Here is a 23,604-nt window from a genome sequence, read left to right as displayed (position 1 = left end):
ATTTATATTTACATTAAACTTTGACTGCATGCATTCATTAATTTAATAATGAAAATGAATTAACTTGATTTAGAAAATATTGTAAAGAATAAATAAGTTAAAAACTTTACACATTACTTTTAATACATAAATAAAACTTTCTCTATGGAACTAATTGGTTCAGAATGAAAAAACACAAGTATCATGTTATAATGCAAAAGGTAATTGTTATATTAAGTTGTCTCTCACATTATAACTTTTCGCATTATTAGTTACTTGTGTGTGAATGAGGAAAACACATATGTCTCATTGAAACAATCTGATTAAGTTCTGCACAGATTGGTTGAATGAGACATGTTCTCCAGTTTATCAGTTCTCTGCTCACATGTCGCCATTTCAGTTATAACGAGATCAGTTAACCAGAAGTTTGTAACAAGAGATTCATATGTTTGAGTTTTTTTGTGTCACCGTAAAAAACTCAATCAAGTGGTGAATTCACCTCGCACCAATTCAATATGAAGACAAAAGGTACAGGGACTTGAACCCTGGACCCTCAGATCAAAAGTCTGATTACTTTTCCCACACAACCTAAAATAATTAACAACACTATGCACAGATCCTGCAGCGCTGTTGACATAATAACGTTACATAACGTGCATCACATAAAAGAGGAATTTACTACATAACAAAAAAACTGAAATACTGTGATATGAAACCATTTGATTGACAGGACACGTTATTGTAACGTTGCCTTGGTCTATTTTCGGTCATGGATTTTGTATTTAGACGCTGTGCTCTACTGACATCTGGCGGTGACGCTGCGCAGTACGGGCGCGCCGCCTCCTACGTCACACGACAACAAGGAAGTAGCGGGCAAACACAACAGTGCGAGGACAGGTAGATTCTCTGTACCTGGCGCGTTAGTCCTTCTTCTCGAACAGTCGAGGACACTTGGGACTGAGACAACAAGACCTGCAGATATAAAATGGCGCCTCCCCTGGCGAGGTGCCTTTGATGTTGTCTTTGATTGTGTTCGTTCTTTGTTAGTTTTTGTGAAAGACGCTCCATGGAGACGTATTCACTCCTGCGGGTGATCGGGGAGGGATCTTTCGGCCGGGCGGTGTTAGTCTGCTGTAAAAACACTCAGGAGAAATATGTGCTCAAAGAAATCCAGCTCTCAAAGGTATGCTGCACCATAATGTTCCTTTTTAATATCCTGCTCGTGCTTTTATTGTGAAACACGTTGTGACTTTTGTTTTGAAAAGTGCTGTGCAAGTAAACCCCTTCTAATTGTTAAGAAAGGTGCCATATAAATAAAGCACATACAGCACATACCTCCAGGCCCAGTGAATTCAATCAAGCGCTGCACCAAATTAAACACACTCAGATATCAGTCCTCTAAAGATGCCAGATTATTTTTTTCATCATGATCCATGAATTATTCGCTGGGCATTCAGAGATAATGTTGAAAGAAAAGCCATATCTTACATCTTTAAAGAAAGAACTTTTTTTCCCGGACTCATACTACATCCTTCCACCAATCTTGCTTACAATCAAACAAACAACCAGACAGGGGTGGAAACATAACCTCCTCTGTGGATGTGATAATAAATCAATAAACAGCTGTATCTTCATTACCACATATATGGGAAAACCATACAGGCTCTACACACCAACACTCTACAGATCATATTTGCATCCAGACTTTCTATATTCTGGGATCGGTTATGGAAATAAATGTTATTTGCCAAGTCCCGATAACCCGACTCCCGCCTGCACGCAAACATGGAGGCTGCTTGTTTTGCATAATTGGATTGTATTTGCATTTTTATAGAACCGGTCCAAAATGGAGAATTCGAGGCGAGAAGCCGTGCTGCTGTCCGGAATGAAACATCCCAACATCGTGGCCTTCAGGGAGGCCTTCGAGGGTAATCACACACGTAACCCTTTAAAACCCTCTACGAGATATTTGTGACACAGTTATTATCATTTTGATTGCACAATAAACAACGTGGTTGGTTTTTTCTGATTTCAGCTGATGACCTCCTGTGTATTGTGATGGAGTTCTGCAGCGGAGGAGACCTGCTGCAGAGGATCCAGCTGCAGAAAACTATGCAGTTCTGTCTCGATGATGTAAGGCCTCAAATACATTCACCTATTCTCACAATTGAACTTTATTTATTTAACAATTTTAACTTTTTTATTTTCCCAGATCTTGAGGTGGTTTGCTCAAATGTGCGCGGGTGCAAAGCATATCCACGATAAACGGGTTTTGCACAGAGATCTGAAATCCAAGGTACAGCCGCCTCTAGACATTCAAATTACTGTGTATATATATATATATGAATAGATTTCAGGCTATGCATAAAACATTTGTTTTCATACTTGGAGCATGCATTACGGACTCATGAGGAGGATCAGACTTTGCTCATATTTGCCGTCTGAATCCAAAGTCAATAACTTTGTTTATTGGTTGGTTGCATGCTGATAGAATCTAATCAGCGTGAGCGCTGTGGAGTGAAATGAACAATGATAAAACTGCTGATCGAGATGCGATCGCTACATTATCTCGCATTTCTGCATAATGTCATCATTTCTCCACGCTCGGCTGCCCTTGTTCGGGATTTTATGTTAAATCGCTGCTTGTCATTTCCTCACCCAGAACATTTTCCTGACAGATAATGGGACAATCAAGCTCGGGGACTTTGGCTCGGCGTGTATTCTGAACAGGTAGAGGAGAGAAACCAGAGTGGCAGCAGTTTAGAGTTTTGCCATTTTAAAATTAAATTTTTTGATTTGCTCGCTGTTGCACTTTAACCTTCACTGTTGTTTTTTTTGTGTTGCAGCTCGAAGGCTTACGCTCATACTTACGTTGGGACTCCATATTACGTGGCTCCTGAAATCTGGGACAATAAGCCATACAACAATAAGAGGTATGGTGCTGCGTCGGTCTGAGCTGCAGTGTTTCTTCACAAGATTAAATGATCATTAGCCAATTTGTTTTTGATTGATTTTTATTATTGTGTCAAGCACATTATAATACATTTTGTCTTTGGTTCTGTCTTTTACTTAGTATTGCTTCTACCTACTCGTTCTTGGTCTATACATATATATATTTATTTTTAGCTCTTTTTTTAAACCTATTTCTTTATGGTTTTGTACCAATTTCTACAGTAAAATGTTTTATATGTGGACCAAAATAAACTGAATTAATAAATGAATGTGTCCAGCATCAAACAGTCTTAGAAGACAACAATCAACAAGAAAAGAAAACGAACAAAATAGAAAGAAGCCAGAGAAGCAACATCAATAACTACACGGAACGTTACAAACAAAGGAAGCCAACTTATAAGCATTAAGATCAAACAACCATTTTATTCTGTCGTCATCATCAGTGCAACAGAACATTTTTTAATTTGTAATGTTAAAGTAATGTAGATTTCCCAAACTCGTCATAATAAAGGAAACACAGAAGAAAAACTCAACCTCTCTGAATTCCCACAACCTGTCGTCCTCAGGGACGTTTTTAAGTCACTGACTTTAAGGACCAGAGGAAGAATTTCTGTTCTCAGCTGAACATAACTAAACACCTTTGACTCCTCGATGTGTTCGCTGTAACATTAGATTCAGTTTCTTCAAATATAGTAACTTATTATTTATAATTCAGCTTCCCCTCTGTAGCCCATTGACAATTGTGTGATTTAGAAAAAATCTTCCTATTGACTCTGTTTTGTTACTAATCTAAAAATCAACCCATGAACAGCCAAAGTCGGAGCAAACTTATGAATTAAATAGCAGCATGCAGCTCTGTGTTGTGTGGACACTGTTGAATGTCAGTCAATGCACCAACAATGAGGCATTTTGAAAACAGCTGTGGCTCAGCACTGAATATGCAGCTTGTGTGTGCGTGTCAGCCGCTCCTGTATCTCTTTGCCAGCACATGACGAATGTCTGCTGTGAATGAATAACCCTCTCTTCTGTTTTATGTGTCCTGCAGTGATGTGTGGTCTCTGGGCTGTGTTCTCTACGAGCTCTGCACCCTGCGACACCCGGTACTCCTCCTCCTCCTCCTCTTCCTCCCTGCTCCCTCTGTTTGACTCTGGGCCTCTCTCCAAATACTGCTAATGAATCATTGTATGAAATACTTGCTGGCACTCTTACGGCGCAGCGAGGTGCGTGTTGTGGAATGATGGCGGGGCCGGTATCTTCAGCTGAGTCAGATTATCCTCTGTGTATTTTTTCGTGGCTCAGATGTTCCTCACACCCTCTCTGTTGACGTCCAGTTCCAGGCAACCAGCTGGAAGAGTCTGATTCTGAAGGTGTGCCGGGGCGCGTACCCTCCCCTCCCCGGGCACCTGCCCTACGAGCTGCAGTATTTGGTCAAGCAAATGTTCAAGACCAACCCAAAGGACCGGCCGTCCCTGCAAACCATCCTGACCTCCCACCGGGTCTCCAAACTCCTGCGCTCACATTTCCCCTCCCAGGTAAAAAAAACACAGTTTGAGCTTCCTGCACGGTGACAGTCACTCTGACGTGACTTTATCGCTGCCCGTCCATCACAAAGACATATTATCAGGACGTGGTGTCAAAGGGAGACTTTAAACTCACGCTTCCCCCAAGCTGTGGGGACCCTATGTGGAATCTGACCCCTGACACGTTGCTGTTGGTTCAGATGGCCGCGGTGCTCTTGTTGTGCGTTTGATTTACTGCTCTGGATGTTCTACAGGTGATGGAGGCGGAGGAGCAGGGGAGGCGGTCGTGTCGATGGAACAGAGAGGAGGGGAAGAAGGTGGCTCAACTTCTGGGGGAGAAAAGTTTAATAAGAACGTCAACATTTGAAGGTAGGGTCCGAGTCAAAGGATTCTGGGAGATCAACTGTGTGCTACTGATGTGTTTGTGAACTCCCATGTGAGAAAATAAGCAATAATGTCCTAGATAACACTTCCCCCTCAGGCTGTGAGATGTCAGAGGAACATGGTGGAAGCACAAGGCCCGGCCATAGAAAGCAGTGGGCGACCGAGCCATCAGACACCGTGCTGCAGGTGTTGGCCAACGCCAGCCTCATCTCATCTGACAGCATGGCATCAACCAGCCGGAGCCTCGGAGGAGCCACTCACGAAGGTAAAATCGGAGTGTCGACATTTTCATTTGCTGAATTTGTACAAAAAAGTTAAATAAGTTTGAAGAATGAAATACCACGACAGAGTAAACAAGATTTAAAGAATAAAGACTTCATTTTATGAGACTAAAGTCATAATTTTACATATTTTATTGTGATTTCTCCTTGCTGCTTATTTCTTTATTGTTTTTCTTTACTCTCATTATATCATGACATTATTCTCTTTCCTTCAGGTGTGTCAGAGGTTGCAGACGACACCAGGAAGAGGAGACAGTGGGTAAAGGATCCTCCAGAAAGGCTCCTGAAAGTGTTGGAGAAGGCCGAGCTGAGCAGAGCCTTCAGCACTTTTATAATTAACAGAGGAGGTCTGTTCAAGTAACCAAATCCATTCCATGTTATTTAGAAAAGAAGAACATTTGCTGTGGAGCACAACAAATAAACAGAAATAAGAGGATGTCTTTGTTTAACATAAGGGAACCAACAGTTCCCTTATGTTAAACATAACACTTAAATTCACCAGCACCAAATTGCACACACTCGTAAATATCATGTGCATGATTTATTCTTACTTTTTTATCAAGAGCCATGAGTTATTCTCTGAGAAATCAAGGAAAATGTTGAAAAAAACGCTTTTTCACATAATGTTAAAGAAAGTGAAAGGAAAAATTCCTGGATCTGCACAAAAACTGTATGAATTCTTCCCTGGGTCACACCCCACCCTTCCACAGAAAAATGTTTTATGTAATCCTGCAAACAATCAGTGTAAGTAGATGATAAACAAAAAATAAACGTCTGTGGTGTTGTCTTCACTTACAGATGACAACCTGCTGATGGGACCCCTCTCCGAGCCGCAGGGGGACGACACCGACGGTCCCGAGGCGGAAGAGGCCGAAGACGAGGAGCGACTGGAGCCGCGCTCCGATGACGAGGACACGTGAGTTACCTTGTTTCTTCCCCTTTTCTGTGATTCCAAGTTCAAGTCTCGAGTTAATTTGTCGTCTGTTGGTTAAGACAGGGTCAACGTCACAATGAAAAGTGCCAGGTCAGCTCAGCAATGCGTTATAAGAGCAATGTCAGAGAATATAAAGTAAGAACAAGAGAGAAATATATATAAAGTACATTTAAATAAAGAAAAAGAAAATCAAATACTAAATAAATAAGAGGATGTAAGTAGCCAACGTAACATCCCATGATTATTCACATTAAAACCTGTGTGTGTGTGTGTGTGTGTGTGTGTGTGTGTGTGTGTGTGTGTGTGTGTGTGTGTGTGTGTGTGTGTGTGTGTGTGTGTGTGTGTGTGTGTGTGCAGATTAGAGTTAGTGCTATAGGAACATCTGATATGTGTCGGATCTGTGGTTGAACTAACAGAATGTGCAGAGCTAGTATTTATTATCATTTATACATGTGACCACTTGTATGAAAACAGTGTTGAAACGTGTTGTACTGTGCTTCTCCCTCCGCAGAGACTTCGAGGAAGAATCTCCGTGTAACTGGATCGACGAAGTTGAAAGAATGTTTTCCGAGCACTGAAGCCTCGCTCCTTCCTCGGCTCACACGATCACAGCACATTATTACACTACAAAGGTTGTTATCAAGTTTTAATTTATTAAGTTTACAGGAATCCAGTTAATCTCAGGCAGCAACAGTGAGACACCATGTTTCTTTTGGGGGATGTTTGTATGTTTCAAGCTGATTTTTTGCTCTTGATCCCTTTTGATAAAACATAAACATTTTAATTGAATATTGTGCAACTTCCTCTCACTGTTTCTTTTACATAAAAATCCTGGAGACGCGTCTGAGGCTCTGTCTCTCGTTTGATTTGAACATCTGCCGTCTACTTGTTCGAGTTACCAGTGAAAACATTCCCGGCAGATTGAGTGCGTCTGGAGGCTCCTGTTTGGCTCGTCGGGTGGGAAGCAGGAAATGATGGACCCGGAGCAGCTGGGTCTTGATGGGGGGGGGGGTCACACGTTTTTGAAGCCCACCCACACCTTTTGATGTCCATTTCCCTCTCAGTAATATCAAAAGTAGAGTAAACATGTTTGGTCACTGGTATTTTGGGTTTTTTTATTCTCTTTGAAGAGAACTCACAAAGATTTATACACCAGGTTGTATTTTCAGCTGTGTTTGTTTGTTTGTTTGTTTGTTTATTTATTTGTTTGTTTGTTTGTTTGTTTGTTTGTTTGTTAGCAGAATTGTGCAAAAACTAATCAACACCTTTTCGTGTTGGGGTAGGGCATGATCTGACGAAGAACCAGTAAAAATAAAGATGTCACTTTCTTTATCATTGCAATTTCTTTTAACATTTTCATGGACTTGTCAAATAATGAATGGATCTTGATGTTGAGGGGACTTTGGTGCAGATCCAAATAAAAATCTGGATCCAGTGAATTGAAGTGTGATTTCATAAGGGGACTGTTGGCCGTTGGTAAAGGTTTGAACTCTACTGAATGTATTAATGTATTCATTTTGTGGAGGGGTGGGGCATCACCCAGGGAAGAAACCGTTCAGATCAGGGGGGCGGATCAAGGATTTTTGTTTTTCACTTTCTTTATTATTGCGAGATTATGGTGTTTTTCAACATTTTCGTTCATTTCTCAAAGAATAATGAATGGATCTTGATGTTTTAGGGGCCTGATGTTTACGAGTGTGTGCAATTTGCTGCAGATCCAAATAAAAATCTGAATCAAGTGAATTTAAATGTGGTTTGTGGTGGGACCTTGGTGGAGGGGTGTGCTCTCTGGGTCCCACTCCAAGTTGTTCTGACCATAGTGGTGCGGACGCAGAGAAATGGCAGCAGTGCGAGTCTTTCACCACTGGGTGGCGCTGGAAACATTGAGAAAACCTGCATTCAGGTTTACATAGAAAATGCAACATGCCAAAGAATCTGAGTGCTCAGCCTAATTACATGTGAATGAAAGAGAGCACACAGTGACATTGAATGTGATGGAACCAGCAGAGCCTGTCCGAGTCGTGGAAGATCTTGACAGTGTGAAATAAGAGCCGGATTTAACCCCGTGTGACACCAGTGAGACCAACAGCCTCGCCCATGACAGTTTGGGATGGACAGGATATAGATACTACAAACCCTTGAGTCAACAAAACCACAGTGGTGCTGATTCACCAACAGTCGCGCCAGCCGTGGATTAATCCCGCTGCCACAGTTCCCTCCACTGGGAGAGGAACTCCCATTGGCTGACAGGAGGCCTCCGCTGAGCGAGAGGCTGGATAGATATTGTATCTGCCCATGATGAGTTTTATTGAGGAAGCTCATGGCGGCAGCTCGGCCCTTATCTTCAGGGTGCACTGAACCCCCCCCCCTCTCTGTCCTCAGGGCTCCCCTGCCTCCTGCTTTTTTCAATGTATTATTATTAGTGTTATTATTACAGTGTTTCCCCTTGAACCGCCATGTTCAAGTTCAGGAAAGATACAGATAAAGTTGTGTAGCGGCGCTGAGCTACAGCAGCGTCATGTGTGCCCTGCAGATAGGAGGGTCAGCCATCAGCGTCCATGATGTCTTAACAGCTCCGGCAGCTGATGGACACCGGGGAGTCTGGGGGAGTTATTTTAAGTGCGTGTCACAGAGGCTTTGAAGCATCAGTGTACCGAGGCTAAAGTATTAAAACATGATGAAAATATATAAGTTGAAATCAAAAACATGATCAGATTGGTTAATTTACTTATTCTTTGATGTTTAATATATCCTGATCGAAATCAAGACATGTTTCTCATATTTTATGATTATACTTTATAGAATATTTGATCTGTATTGAGCTATTTGCTGCATTTTTTCATATGAATTAAAGGGATATGTGTCACGCTCATATTCCCCTAGTTAAGATATCAGAAAATTCATATATTTAGCTTCACTGGTATCGTCTTGGCACCAATTTGAAATCCTTTGAAACCTGCTCCAGTTCTATTTGTGAGCTGATGTTCAAATGTAATTTCGCTTTTTTTTTTTATCTTTGAATGAGTAACCCTGGTGACAGCTGGACTGGAAAAAGCTTGGTTTGTTTATGGTTTTGAGTCTGGGCTGAATATAATGAATCACCCTGTGCATGTAGGTCACAGACAACAGGCACAGCTGATGTACAGGGGTGGTACAAAATAACAACTACATTAACTAAATCAATATCCTCTGTTTTATACATTTTAATAAACAAATAATTGATCTCATGTTTACTACCACAGGCTCATTTTATTGTATTTATTGCTCTCATATGTATTTGTCTTTTTATGTTTGTATCAATGTCTGAATGAGTGAACTGTTTTGAAACATTTTTTTGCAGGGCGTGCTGTGCATCAACTTGTGCAGCTGTTCCCGTAACTGCTGGGTCAAGGGTCGGGGGGGGGAGTTAAAAAAAAAAAACCTGACTGAACAGTTTTATGCCGTCGCACCTCAGAAACTATCGAGGCAGATGAACAGGCGCTTCCTCTTGCAGGAAGGATGTGAAGTCGTGTCTGCTGTATCTCAATGGCTATAAATGGGTCAAGGAAGAAATATCCCTTTGGATGAATTAGTGTGGAACAGTCTCACACTGTGTTTAGAGGTCGTGAGGTCAAAGTGGAGATTAAACTTTTATGCTAAATCACATTTAAGATTAGTCCTCTGAGGAGCGTGGTTGTGTGTCATGTGCAGTAACGCCAACCTTCACTCTCAAAGGTGATAGTTCCTGTGTTACCATGCCGCTGGGTTTTTGTTGACGAGCGTGAGCCAAACCACAACGTGTCACACCTTCGGTATCTGCTCGGAGTCACAGCGAGGGTTGCATCTGCAGGCCGCAGCTTGCACATCTAATCTGACCCACTTCATTGATTTTCTTCATCCTGCTCAACTTGGGGACCTGATAGCAAACAATCAAGTGACTTCCCCGTCTTATCAAGTGATTCACAGAGGTCCTTTCGTTTTTGTCTTTCTGGGAAATTGGCCCGCACACCTCGACCCTCCTGTCATCCCCCTGTATGTAACATCAACTATCTCTATTCCCCTTTGTGTGTGTGTGTGTGTGTGTGTGTGTGTGTGTGTGTGTGTGTGTGTGTGTGTGTGTGTGTGTGTGTGTGTGTGTGTGTGTGTCTCGCAGGGCCTGTTTTGGAGGGCTGCTTTCTGAGCTGCACTCAGGAAGAGCCGTGCAGATGTGAGATGACCCAGCGATCTCTGCCTGGCCACCGATGCTCAGTCCGATCTGCTCTGAAAGGTGGAACTTTAGCTTTTCACATTTCCACCTCAACTATCAGCTAAAGTTTCATCACGGGTTTTTTTAGTGGCGGTTTACGGCCTCACTGGAGAAAACAATGAAACCTGCCACTCTGACTCGCCCACTAAAGAGAAGTGTATCATGGGGAGCAGCTCTTCCTGTTAATAACAAAACACTCTGTGGTCGAGAGTCTCTTTGCAACTATAAATATGGGAGCTGTCATTGTTATGATTATTTCAGGCCCTCTGTGGTGACCCTCCATTGTCTGCTGCCAGGGTTATGTTGCTCTGTATCAGACAATGGAGACTGGTGTGGCCGAGCAGGGTTTTTTGTCGTGGAACTGCACAATTCATCAGCCGCTTCAAAGTGAAAAAGGTCAGGAACGGTTAAATTTGGATCCTGCCTCATCTGGGACAGTGGCGGTCATCGTGCACTTTTTAAAAAAGGGCTGCCATTGTTTGTGGCTCACGTGGTGACGGGCCGCTCCACCTTCACACAGGATCCAGGGCTCTGCCGGCCTGTCCACTTGCCGTCCTCCCTTCGGAGCCAATAATAGATCAATAGCAGGCGAGAGTCGAAGATCTTTCCTCTCGTGGACCTGGATCTGAAGTCAGCTGCTGCACATTTGTTTTGATTGACGCAAGAATGACATTGTTCAACACAACCGCATTTAAATGTCATAATTATCGTTTTTCATCTTGGGCGTAGTTTTAAATGTGATGAATTCAGCTCGGTCCTGATTTCTCATCTCTTATATTGTGCACACTGATCTTAGAGAGATACTTGACAGACGTTGTTTATTTTTGTTCCTCTTTTCTATGAATCATCTCAAAAAATAGAGTTGTGGTTTTTAAGTGAGTGTTAGTTGTTGCAACGGCTGCACACACTTGATGCCAGGATTTAGAAACAGAAGGTTTAGTTAGAAAAATAATAGCAGGAAAAGATTTTAGATTTTTGTCTATCGATGAAGGATAGAGTTTTATAAAGATAAAAATAAGCTGTTGTATCCTTAAAACTAAGTGGTTATGTAGCTAAAAGCAACATTTTTGATCTGCCTTAAAATCAGAGTTGTTTTTTCAATATTCTTTGCCTATTAGGATCCTCCTGACATGATGCTGGTTTATCTTTTTTACTATCATTTATAATTTATGAATATGGACAGATATGTGTATGTATGGATTGTTTTTCGTTGCTCTATTTTGTGCAATGACAATAAAGCTCTCTGATCCTGGTGTGTTTCAAATCATATCTATTAAAAAATGTAACCAAATATTTCTTTGTTAATTCACCAAATGAAACTATTTCATTCCAGCTTGAAAAAGACACTTTTTAGAGAGTCTAACCTCCATCAATCGATAACAAGTTAATGGTTAATGTCTTTATCAGCCACTTGGACTCTGAGCACAGATGCTGTTGTGTGTTGGTGTGTGAGTGTTTGAGACGTGTTAAAGGACCATAGTAATGAGGCTTCATGCTCTGAGCCAGTTACAAAATCACACACTTTATTTGATTGTTGCCAACAATGCTGCAGTGTCTCAGATGGTCTCATTTATTTTCATCAAGGCCACCAGCTTCAATTCATCCACACGTGGAATCGAAATCATTTTAAGACCGAATGCGTCACAGTGGCACGACTACATTGTCTCATTTTGATTGCTCCTTCAAATTCAGGCTGACGAAGCGTCCTTCCACCTACAAGAATCGAAGGCTATCCCAGGATTCATTGCGCTTCAGTGACGAACCGTTATTCAAAGAGGTGATGGGGCCGGCAATCGACAAGACGTCCAATGCTTGAGCATCACGCTTCAACTAAACTGAACAGCAGCAAGCGTCAAAAAATCTATATTCAATAAAGCTTCCCTTTGCCGTGTCCAACTTCAGCTCCGTTGCCTGGCAACAGCGATAAGGGTGATAGCATCTGTAGCATGCAGTCTAAGATGAGTGGGTAAAGACACAGTAACTAATCATGTGTTGCACGCTTGGGCTTTGTCCAAAATCATTCACCAATCACTAGATCGCCATTTAGTGAATTTCTTCATTCCCTATATACGGCACTCTTTGTTTTCCGGAATGCATCTTTAGAAATAGTGTACAGCCGATGGTCACTAACCGAGCAATGTGTACCATCATGCATTGCACTCGCGGCAGAGAGACGAGAGGAGAGAGGGCAGCAGGAACAGTCCGACCTGTCGTACAAAGGTAAATAAGAGCAAAACATCACAACACAAAAAGTTTATTTCTACATTAAAAGATGATCATTAAATAAATAAAGATTTGAAATTGACGTTATTGTTTTTTGTACGTCGTGATCCTGCGACAATGACATCATTACAGGCGGAGAGGAGTGTCCGAAAGCGGTTTTCATTCTTCTCCTGATGTGATCACTGTATGGTGCTAACGAGTGGGTGATTTCGGACACAGTCGTCATCTCTCTGTGACATTCCTCCAGCAGCTCTCGACCTCTCGTGGTCCGTCCGCTCCTCCTGCCACCACCACATCTTTCTCTCTGACTGGGTGTGAAATATCTCTTACATGCGGCCACTTACACAATCAGGTTGCAGGGTAAACCTGTGTCTAAAACACGATTTCCACATCCATGCAGGTTTGGCAACATGTCGACAGCTGCCCTGTGAGCGTATGAGAAGATGAGAAGATGAAAGACGTGGCAGCTCCCCAAAAGTGAAGCCAAAACATCTTGAGCGCCCCCTGGTGGCTGGCTGAAGTGCAGGTTGTAAACTGCCTCCTCCATGTTAGCAGATTGGACAGGGGTCAAACTAAAAGTGTTTTTTGGTATTTTCTGTATTTTCTTAACCCACTGATGTGTGTTCAAGTTTCTTAATTATTTACATGATGCTGTAAAAATGGGGTGAAAATGTAAGTATCGTTTGACCGACCAACGTCTCAGAGGGATTACCCCCCGGTGGCCAGTCTGACTATAGCACAGGGAGTATATGCTCCCTCATGTTTATATCGTGTATGAATTCAACAGTCGGTCTATTCTTACACATCGCCCCTTTAACTGATCAGCAAGCTTCTCCTGCTCGATGGTCCCACTGTTGGAAGAGGAATTATCTTGGTCTTATCTGTCTGCACGGAGCTAATTGTGTGGTTTATTTTCTGGAGATAAACCTCCGTGGTATCAATGAGCCATGTCCTTCACACCCTGAGGCGACGCTATCAAGGAATTAGGTTTCTCTCCGTGACCCTGATCCAACAGGATGTGGAGGTCAGATTTCACCATCTTTACATTTGAGTAGGAACTTGCAATGTTGTATAAACAGCAAAGATTATTGAATTTGTCTCGCAGCTGTGGTTCTTTTCGGACAAGGGTTGGGTTGAGCAGATGAGGACGTCTCGTCTCCCTGGAATTGAACAGTGATTTAAAGGAGACTGGATTCTGCGGAGGAGGAGACGCAGAAGAAGAGAGGTATTGTGTGGACGCTGGAAATTCCTCATGGGGAGAACGCTGACCTAAAGGCTGACCTGTGAGCGTCAGCTTTTATGTGTGGTTGTGCTGTGGAGTGTGCTACGGGCATTTGTTCATAAGTCTGCGCCGTAGTACTAAGCGGGGCCCGGGTATCACTTATACCACCATGTCCTTAGTGGAGCCGCTGTGTTAAACCTGATCCGCATCAGACTAACTTTTCCTGATTAAGATCTTTAGTCTTCTTTAAAGAATCCACATATTTTCCACAGAATCTAGATTACATCTTTCAAAGAGACATGTTTGTCTGCGGCTTCAGGGAATATTTGTCGATGCATGTAGGACATGTTGCTGCTCAGAACCCGATGACCCATGATCTCTCTTTTCTCTCATGAGACTGTCAGTCACACCAGTGGGTCGTCCTCTCCTGTTAAAAGCTGTAGCTACAACAGAGGATTAATGTCTTCACAGAGGCTGCTCGGACATTGTTTGAACCATCAGGAGCCTCCAGAGGAAGCTGAGGAAACCCCAACCCGTCCCATCAAGCAGAACACGCCTCATCATAAAGGGCTGGCTGTAATAGGTCACAATGCTCACTGAGGTGAAACTCTCACAGGCAGTAGTGTGTGTGTGTGTGTGTCTGCAGCGTATTGTATTGGGGGGGGTTAGAGACGACCTGTTGTGTACAGTGCATTAGTAAAGAGGGGCGTTTCTGGGTGATACATCTGTTGTCCTGAAAACACAAGATACACAACAGTATGTGTCACTGTGCATAAGCATGTGAGTATTCATCGGAATCCCCGGCAGGATTCAGAGATTGGATTTAGTAAGAACTGCCCACCCCACCCCAACTTCCCAGGTCGTGCTGGAACTTGTGGACCTGGGATGCGTTTCCCAAGCGTTTCAACATTTTCATTGATGTCCTCACACACATTTACTCCGTCTACCGTAATAATGCACAAACAATGTCCGATTTCTTACCTCAAGGTAAAGTAGCATCTGGTCAGGGGAGAGAAGAACAATGGCGGTCGCTGTCCACGCACTCTTTGTCGAATCTGGTCAAAATGTCCCCGTTTCATTTGACGGCTGTTGATAGGACGAGATCAGCGTGACCTTTCCCTTTCTGTCCTCCGGAACACGCCGGACGCTTCACATGCCCGCACACTGGATTTTTCTAAACATGACCCCAATGGACGAAGTGTTTTATCAACACGACTGCTTATGCTTCCCGTTTGATTCCACACACGTTATGCAACCACGAGCTGATCTGGTCAAACAACCCCCCACCTCCCTCCACGGACTGATAAGGCCTGTTTACGGTCTGAGGCGACAGAGAGTTGGGGAGGATTACATGTGACCGTTGGTGCGGTTATTTAGTTTACCTCCCTCCATGCAGACGCTGAGCTCATTCCATCGCTGGTTATTAGTTCAGTGCTGCCTCTGATTTTAGGATGAGTGAGGCTGTTGTGCTAACACGGGCGTCTCTCTTTTTCTTTTTTTGTCAAACCACATCCTGCGAAATGATTACTTTTATTGCCTCCTCCTTTTCCCCCAGTAAGAATAGTTGTCTTCTAAGCAAGTAATCTTTCCTACCCCTCCGGAGAGTGGCAGCAGGGTTTTTTTATTAAAGAGCGATAATAATACCTGTTTACCCTAAAAACCAAGGCAGGACTGTAAATACCGGAGATGTGGAGAGTGATTCTGTGGGAAAATAGAGCAGATATGAAAATGGGCCCTGACTACATTAGTGTAATAACAGCTATTTCCTTTATCCTGTGAGCCGAGCGGAGAAAAAAATGGTTGATTATCCTCTGCAGAGACCCCCAGTGGATCCATTTAGCAGCTCCCTTGGTTATATATCATCAATCCTAGGGTGAGGGCCTCACCCCAATCTCACCCCACCCACTCTCCTCTTTCCCTGAAAGCCACACACACACACACACACACACACACACACACACACACACACACACACACACACACACACACACACACACACACACACTGAGGTCCCTGTCAATGCCCCGGCAGAAATTGCTCCTGACAAGTGTTCTCAACACGCCAGAGGATCGCCAGTCAGTTGCGACTGACAGAACTTCAAAGCAGCCATTAAGAGGTTCATTGGAGAAAACATGCTCTATTTACCCCGAGGGAAACAGGAACCTGAAGCTATGAGTTCAAGGCTCGTGTTTGTCTGAGGATCGCACCAACTGTGACGGCCCGGATCACGACAAAACAGACAAAACGCTGCTGTTGTTGTTTTGTGCGACCTCGGAGGGTTCCAGCAGTCATGTGAAAATGACTTATTTATATTATATGTCCCTAAAGGTTGATTCGCGCAAACTAAGCAGAATAAACAGTTGAATTTCAAACCTGAATCTTTAATAGTTAATAGTTTACTCGTGTGAAAATGTGGTATTTTCTCCATGTTCAATTTAACAACTGTGGGACTTAGTGGAGCACAAACCTTAAAATCCCTTAAATTCAGTCAAGCTGCACCACATTTCACACACTCAGATGTTATTTCCCAATAAATACCGGATTACTTTCATCATGGAAATGTTAAAGGAAGTGATTAAAAGAATGTTTGAGGTTCTTCCCGCAACCGATACCATTTCCTACCACTAAGTTTCATGGTAATCAGCTCGTTTTAATGTAATATTTGCTCGTAAACAAACCGACCAACAAAACCAATCGCTTCTGCATCTGAGATTACCCGAGCAATGCAGAGTGTAGAATGTTTGCATTGAGGACCAGTGCTGCGTCTGTGTTTTCTCACCACGCAGGCTGCTGGGCCGCAGAGGTCAGGCTGATTAGATAACTGTTGTGTATGCAGTGGAGCCTGCTGGGCTCAGGTGAGGGGGTCCGACCCCTGACACCATGTTCTTATACAACCATTCGGTGTGTACACAGCTTTGTGTTCTTGACATTAAGCAAACGCACAGCATGGGAACACGACAGCAAAAAATGTAAAAAGCGTGAAATCAAAATGGGATTTCCATCTTTTACTGACCTTTCACCCAGATGACAAAATCCATACAGTTACGCCTTGTCATCAGTGATGTGTGGTTATCCTCTTGAAATGAGTCATTACTATTACTATTACTCAGTTCTACTTCACGATGTTTACTAAATGTCATCTTGTTGCAACTACACAGAGGAAGACGCCACTTCAAGATGGCGTGAACCGCGTCGGCGTCTCAATCATACTTGTTTGTTTTCATACCAGCCCGGCTCTTTAACCCCCGTCCTCGACTCGCTCACACGGCCTCAGAAGCAGAGTTATAGGTGGAGTGTGTGAACAAAGCGCCGCCGCCTGACTCTCAGGTTATGTCAACAAAGTCAAGAGCGCCATGTGCTTTCTGTTATTCGCCCTCACGCTGTGCTGACTCCTCACTGATGCCACATCACTTGGATGTATTATGTATATATTTGTCCACAGCGGGAGGAATATTTCACACATCTGTTTTTCCTGTAAACCGCAAAAAGGATTTTTTTTTTTAAAACTGAGATTTCACTTCAGTGCTGTTCTTAGGGTATAGGAAGGACAAAGAGTCCCCATGGGAGACATTTAAATTGAGTAGAGTCATATTTTTATTCGGATGTGCAGCAAATTGCACACAAATAAATATCAATACCTTAAATACAAAGAAAATGTTGAAAACCCCTATCTCTCCCTAACTCTGCCCCCTGATCCAGATCCACACAAAAATGTAATGACGTCGTCCTTGGGTCATGCCCCCTCTATGAAATCCCATGTAAATCAGTTGAGTAGTTTTTGCGTAATCCTGCTAACTAACAAACAAACGCAGACGAAAACCTCCCCGTCGGACAGAGCTGTGATGCATCGTGCAGCTGCACTGACCAGACTGTCAGTTATTAAAACACCATGTCCTTGTGGGGGGAGAAAACAAAATTTAACAGGATGATAAAAAAAAAAAGGAATTCCTATCTCAGTTAAAGTTAAACAGACATGACGCTGTGTCAAAGCTGCTCTCTTTGTTTTAAAACAAATCACTGCGGCAGAAATGGACGTGGGGGTTTCTTTTCCGGCCACGTTTACATCCAAACTATCTATTTAACGGTTTAAACTGTGAAGAGTCTGTTCCTCTCACTTCCATTAACAAAGACTTCCTCTTCTCCATCGCTGGTTGCCACACAGGAAGCTCAAGCAGGCGGACTTTCTACTTCCACTTCTTTACCTCCTCATTTACACGCAGGACAAACGCAGGCAGTCAACAGCGAGAACTCTTGACTCTTTGTTGTATTGTGTTGAAATCACAGTCTTCACGTGCTTTGTACAAGTCAACGTATTTATGTCCCTGTGACAAACTGGCCTTTTCCTCATTCAAAAGACAACATGTTTCATTCATTTTAGACAGTACATGACTTTTATTCATCACTGTGGCATGAGTGCAGTATCTGGAAATCCATGTCAGTGCATTTAATGGCAATCAACAGTCTACAATGAAATGCAAAGAGGGCACTTCTGTGACCTACTTGTAATTCACAAAAAAAACAAAACACAACACAGCCCTGTACACTTAAAAGCTTGATATATCTTTTCTGTTAATTTAATAAGACACTACTCTAAAGTTAGCACCACAGCTCAACATGGAAGTGTACAGATAAACAGGCACATGTAGCTTTCAGTATCATAACTCTCCTGCTGTCCAGTGATCACATTCCCTTCCAGGTCACCGGCAGAGTAATTGCGCTTAACACAATTTCCACAGGAAAAGGGGAATTAATAAGTAGTAATAAATAAGTATTAAATCCACAGATGCGAAACAAAGGGTCACGTAGCAGTAACACTGCAGAGCAGGGTCTGTCAGTGACAGGTCCGAATATTTGCCCTGAGATGAGAAATAAGATAATACTTCTTTGGCAGGTGCTTGATAAATCACTTATCCATTCCTGTGGTCTTGTGTGGGTTTGTTTCTTTCTCTGGAAAAGTTTTTTTTTAATACCTGAGTATAACAACGCCCCATCACACAGAAGACTCATTGTGAAAGACTTTAGCTTTTAGATTCCTCAGGCTGTGCTGCAGGTTGGAGCTGGTTTCTGAATGCAGCGCCTCGGAGAACTTGGCGTCATACGTGCGCCCGACCAGAGACTTCCTCTTGATGGAGTTCTGGATGGTCTCTGAGGTGAAGTAGTAAACAATGGGGTCGAAGCAGCAGTTGGACACAGCGATGCAGAGGGCCACCGGGTAGATGGTCCGAACCACGGACTCCACCCAGCAGCCTTTTAAAGTTTTGGTCCGGACCAGAGAATAGAAAACCAAGTTTACATTATAAGGGATGAAGCAGAAACAAAAGATACAGAGGTGAACAATTATCATGCGCAGGATCTTTGTTTTGTTCAGCTTCCCCCCGCGGCTGATGGTGTCGGGCTGACGCAACGTCTGCAACACCATGATGGAGCAGCAGATGTTGAGAAGCAGCGGGATGATGAAGCCCACTGTCTCTATGAATATCACCATCTTGGACAGATGAGCTTTCCACTGCTTGGACGAGAAGTTCTCGAAGCAGGCGGTCTTGTTGTCCACCTCCGAGGTTGAATCCAGCAGGAACCCCGTGGGGAGGCTCCCCGACAGCACCAGCACCCACACGGCGACGCACACTATCTTTGCGTTGCGTTTAGTCCTGAGCGTCCTTGAGCGAAAGGGGTGCACGATGGCTAGGAAGCGATCCACACTGATGCAGGTGAGAAAGAGCATGCTGCCGTACATGTTGGTGTAGAACAGCGAGACGGACACCTTGCACAGCGTGCTCCCAAAAGGCCAGTTCTGGTTGTTGAAGTAGAAGACCCTCAGTGGCAGCGTGAAGACGAACAGCAGGTCCGACACCACCAGGTTCATCATGTAGGTGGTGGTCTCGTTCCTCAGCTTCAGGGTGCAGGTGAATATGTAGATGGCCACGGCGTTGGTGATGAGTCCCACCACGAACACGATGCTGAACACCGTGCTGTACAGAGGGTATTTGAACTCATCGTTCCTGCTGCAGTTGGCCGAGTGATTCCCAGGCCACGACGAGGTAAAGCTGTCAGTGGGGAGTGTCGTAGAGTTGTACATTCTCAAAGAGTGGAGGGATGAGGGGTGTCTGTTATGTAATGGCTTTATAATGAAAAGGCCGCCCCACAAGGCGAATCCACCATGAATGGAGAGAAAGGCACAGGACAGTCTCAGAACAGAAAGACACTCAGGCCGTCGGCACAAAGATTTCCCCTCCAAATCAACCACATGATCCCCTCCCTCGTCTTGATGTAGTTATTTTGGGGGTAACCTCATGTCGAAGAGACCCCTCCCTGGGGACAGAGCTCCAGGCTGGTGCGTCCTCCCCTCCCCCTGCTTTATCTCTCCACCAGGCTTCACCCCACGAGTTGAAGACTGAGCTTTACTTACTCAGAGGAATCAGCCAAACAAATGTTCACAGCTCAGTCAGGGAGTCTCCAGCCACCACAAGCTGAGGGAGCGATGATGGTGATGGAAATATCTTCATGGCATTGTTCCTCCTCTTTGTCAGCACTCAATCTGGGGGGTTTCTTTTTGTCCTTTTCAGCTCCTTGTCCTCAGCTGTCTGCCTCGCGCCCTGACCACCATCCACAAGGCTTCTCCCCCCCCCCCAGGAGTTGAAGTGAAGCTGCAGTTGAACTCCTGCTTGGGTGAGTCTTCAGAGTCTGTTTCCTGTTTCCCCTCCTCTCTCTCTCTCTCTCTGTTTGTCTGACCGGCTGAGTCACTCACTATCTACAGCTCTCTCTCTCTCTCTCTCTGACAGCCTCAGGGATTTTGCTCTGCACGCATCTCGCTCAGACACAGTTCCTACTTCTCCTTTGTGCCTCTGTGGCAGACAGTTTTTGTGCTTTGAGTTTGGAGAGCAGCAGTGGTAACTCCTCCCTCTGCCCCGGGTCCAACTCCTCCTACTCCTTTGTCTGGCCTCACAGTTAACGAATCAAACAAACAATTCATCAAGTCTTCACAATGTGCTCAGCAGATCCTGATGCATTTAAAATAAACAGTTTGAAATGATCTCATTTCAGCAGCAAGTGAGCAAACATGAGTCTGAGTGAAGCCAAACATTATATAAGAATAGTGACAAGTGCTTCAGGTTGCATCATGAGGTGACAACTTACTGAAGGTTCAAAACTAAAATAAACATCTTTATGACCTTTTTATTTTGCTGTGTGATGCGATGAATAAAGTTCACAGGCCTCAAAAGGAGTATTTAGTATTTAGTTCTTCTCAAACACTGTTTAACACATTTTAATATTGCACATACTCATAGAAATGCAGTTTCCTAAAACAGCCTGATTTTTATCCATCAGCTGAAATGTGAAAATCACATTATAGTAATATCCTATTTATTTACCTTTACGTATACTATGTGTACCTTTTGAAATACATTTTTAAACCCTGACAGCTCTTTCCTGTGTTTATATGTTGTGTATTTGTGTTTATACTGCATATGTGGATGAATGACAATAAAGTTGACTTGACTTGATGTTAAAAAAAGCTTTAAAAAAAACTATGTCACAATGTTACAGAAAGTGGGGGAAAGAAATTTCACTTTATTTCTCCTGTGAGTCATGTCCCACACCTCCACACAATTCCATTTGATTCAATTGAGTATTTTTTGCGTGACCCGGCTGACAAAAAGTTACCTCCTTGTTGGAGGAAAATAAACATTTACATTTTAAGCTTCCCCAAGGTCGTTACGGGTTTTCCACGTGTTTGTTTGTTTGTGAACAGAACTACGCAAAAACTACTGAACAGATTTACACCAAACTTGGGGGAAGGCTGGGACATGGGTCGAGGAAGGACCCATTACATTTTGGCACAGATCGGTACACAGGGGTAGATCCAGGATTCCCCCTTCATACTGTTTGGCCTTGTTGGAGGTATATGCTCTACTGAGTGACATTCTAGAATTTATATTTATTTTATTTATTCTAGTTACTTTGCAGATCAAGTTATGAAACTTTATAAAAAACCTATCGTCTAAATACAGTAAACTGCTGTAGGTTGTATCTTCCTCATAATACCTAACTTGTGTTCTAAAACTGACACAGGCCATTTTATTTCCATCGCAGCTGCTTTTACCTTCGATATCTTACGATCGTTTTACTGCTCATGCTCATGTACTTTGACTTTAGTGAGATTGTTGTGCTACTGTACAGCCTGACAGATGAAAAATGATTCCACAAATTGAGGTAAACCAGTTTTTTTTAATGAGTTGCTGGTCGACTTGTTTTGCCTTCATCAGTCAAGATGTCACCGAAGACGTAGGAGGTCAAAAGTGCCTGAGGAGGTCAATAAAACCCTGCAGTGGCCTGAGGTGACGGCCTCAGCAGGTCTGCTGGGAGGTGCAGGGGGAATTGAACTGTCTCCTGATTGTTTTTGACTCCTTGCGTGGGCCGCCGCTCCGCTACAGAGAAGAACGGCGTTTTCTTCTGAACGGGACATTGGAAATGAGACAGAACAGAGCACTTTCTCTTTTCAGCGGTTTCTCAGCTGCGCTTGTCAGTGCGTGGCCCCAAGCTTTCTCCTCACAGCGCCGTGTGAGAGTCGCATTCAACTTCTCCTTTAATAGAAACACTTCACTTGGCGGTCAGTAAAAAAAATAAATAACACACTGGGGCTTTTGTCGAGGGTGAAGTAGCTTAGCAGGGAGGAATGTGAAGTTTATAAATAATTAATCTGAGACAACTTGAAAGATCTCTCGGCCTTTTGATCGGCAGTTTGGCGAGGGAATACCGAAATGTGTGTGAATGTATTTGTGTTGGGTGGTTGTCACCGTTTCAGATAGGAAGTGCACCACGTAGATGGGGTTTCCCGGCAGCGAACAGTTGCTTGTTTGGCAGATTAGGTGTTTTTCTGCCAGATTGTCCCTTTGAAGCTCACATTTGAAAACAGTCATGCAAATTAAGAGCATTTGCCAAGTTGCTTTTGCCATTTGGACGAGACTCTACTGATACAAACATGTGCGTTCTCGTCTAGCAACATGACACTAATCCAGAGATGGTTGATTTTTCACGACTTCACAGAGATCCCAACAATAGCCAAACAAATGAAGGAAAAATCTTTGCTGGGAATCAAAGAGACAGTGGGTGTTTAACAGCCAGTGCGCCTCTCTTTGTCAGTCCACCACAAAGCAAACACCATCAAGGCTGGGGCGAAGCGTTGGAGAAAACAGAAAAACCTGTGCTATTGTCTTTGACTCGCAAAATAGTTCCATGCAGCACATAAAAACAAGCTCTTCACATGCAAGTATGTGGTTACTAAACAAAAAACATGTGCCTTGAAATCCCTGGACTGTTACATTTCTCACAATGACAGGAAGCAGTCTGGCACCCCCCAAGGCCGAGAGCGAAGGTTTTTCGAATACCAGAGTGAAATGCACGAGAAGGATAGAAGGTGACGTCACGCTGCTGTGTGGCGATCGTCAATGGACGGAGACGGATTACAAATGTGATGACGAGTCAGGACTTTGCAATTCGTGTTGTAAATGTGACTTAATGTGGATTTAAACTTGCGAAACTTACTGTAAGAGACAAAGACTGACCTCAACTAACTGGGCATACTGAGTAGTGATGGATAGACAGACAGACAGACGGTCAGATAGACAGACAGACAGATAGATAGATAGAGATAGGATAGAATAGATAGATAGATAGATAGAATAGATAGACAGACAGATAGATGGAATGTGTGACTTGGCAGAATGACACTGTGTTGAAGAGCCTTCGAGGCCTGATTCTCTGACGTTCACCGTGGAAACAGAAGAGACTTTACGAATGTTGTTCTGGCAGCAACATACAAACCAACATTAATAAAAACAAGTGGAGGCAGCAGAACCCTGCAGAGCAGCACATGAAGCCCTGAG

At 43.4% G+C, this 23,604-nt stretch overlaps 2 protein-coding genes across 2 annotated transcripts; one reads left to right on the top strand and one right to left on the bottom strand.

The window, feature by feature from the left end:
- Window positions 1-831: 831 nt before the first annotated feature.
- nek3 (NIMA related kinase 3) lies at window positions 832-7,382 on the top strand. The gene is made up of 13 exons (XM_035153488.2): window positions 832-1,162; window positions 1,814-1,907; window positions 2,015-2,112; window positions 2,192-2,275; window positions 2,642-2,709; window positions 2,826-2,912; window positions 3,977-4,031; window positions 4,263-4,463; window positions 4,706-4,820; window positions 4,933-5,100; window positions 5,332-5,463; window positions 5,915-6,032; window positions 6,562-7,382. The coding sequence occupies exons 1-13, from the start codon at window positions 1,046-1,048 to the stop codon at window positions 6,626-6,628; spliced, it is 1,404 nt and encodes a 467-aa protein (XP_035009379.1). The 5' UTR covers window positions 832-1,045; the 3' UTR covers window positions 6,629-7,382.
- Window positions 7,383-18,088: 10,706 nt separating this feature from the next.
- Window positions 18,089-20,585, bottom strand: lpar6a (lysophosphatidic acid receptor 6a). The gene has a single exon (XM_035155334.2). It carries the CDS (start codon window positions 19,794-19,796, stop codon window positions 18,711-18,713), a length of 1,086 nt encoding a protein of 361 aa, XP_035011225.1. The 5' UTR covers window positions 19,797-20,585; the 3' UTR covers window positions 18,089-18,710.
- Between the last annotated feature and the right edge of the window lie 3,019 nt (window positions 20,586-23,604).

This window comes from Hippoglossus stenolepis, chromosome 4 (assembly GCF_022539355.2).
Source record: "Hippoglossus stenolepis isolate QCI-W04-F060 chromosome 4, HSTE1.2, whole genome shotgun sequence".
Lineage (NCBI taxonomy): Eukaryota > Metazoa > Chordata > Actinopteri > Pleuronectiformes > Pleuronectidae > Hippoglossus > Hippoglossus stenolepis.
Note: the sequence above shows the minus strand (reverse complement) of the source record. Positions and strands in the feature narration are given on the sequence as shown.

What these genes read in the sequence shown, in the direction of transcription:
- nek3 (XM_035153488.2), top strand. Translation starts at nt 1,046, where the DNA reads ATGGAGACGTATTCACTCCTGCGGGTGATCGGGGAGGGATCTTTCGGC. An exon ending in ACAGAGATCTGAAATCCAAG is followed by an intron (nt 2,276 to 2,641) that starts GTACAGCCGCCT and finishes TTCCTCACCCAG; the next exon opens with AACATTTTCCTGACAGATAA. An exon ending in AAGCCATACAACAATAAGAG is followed by an intron (nt 2,913 to 3,976) that starts GTATGGTGCTGC and finishes TGTGTCCTGCAG; the next exon opens with TGATGTGTGGTCTCTGGGCT.
- lpar6a (XM_035155334.2), bottom strand. Translation starts at nt 19,796, where the DNA reads ATGTACAACTCTACGACACTCCCCACTGACAGCTTTACCTCGTCGTGG.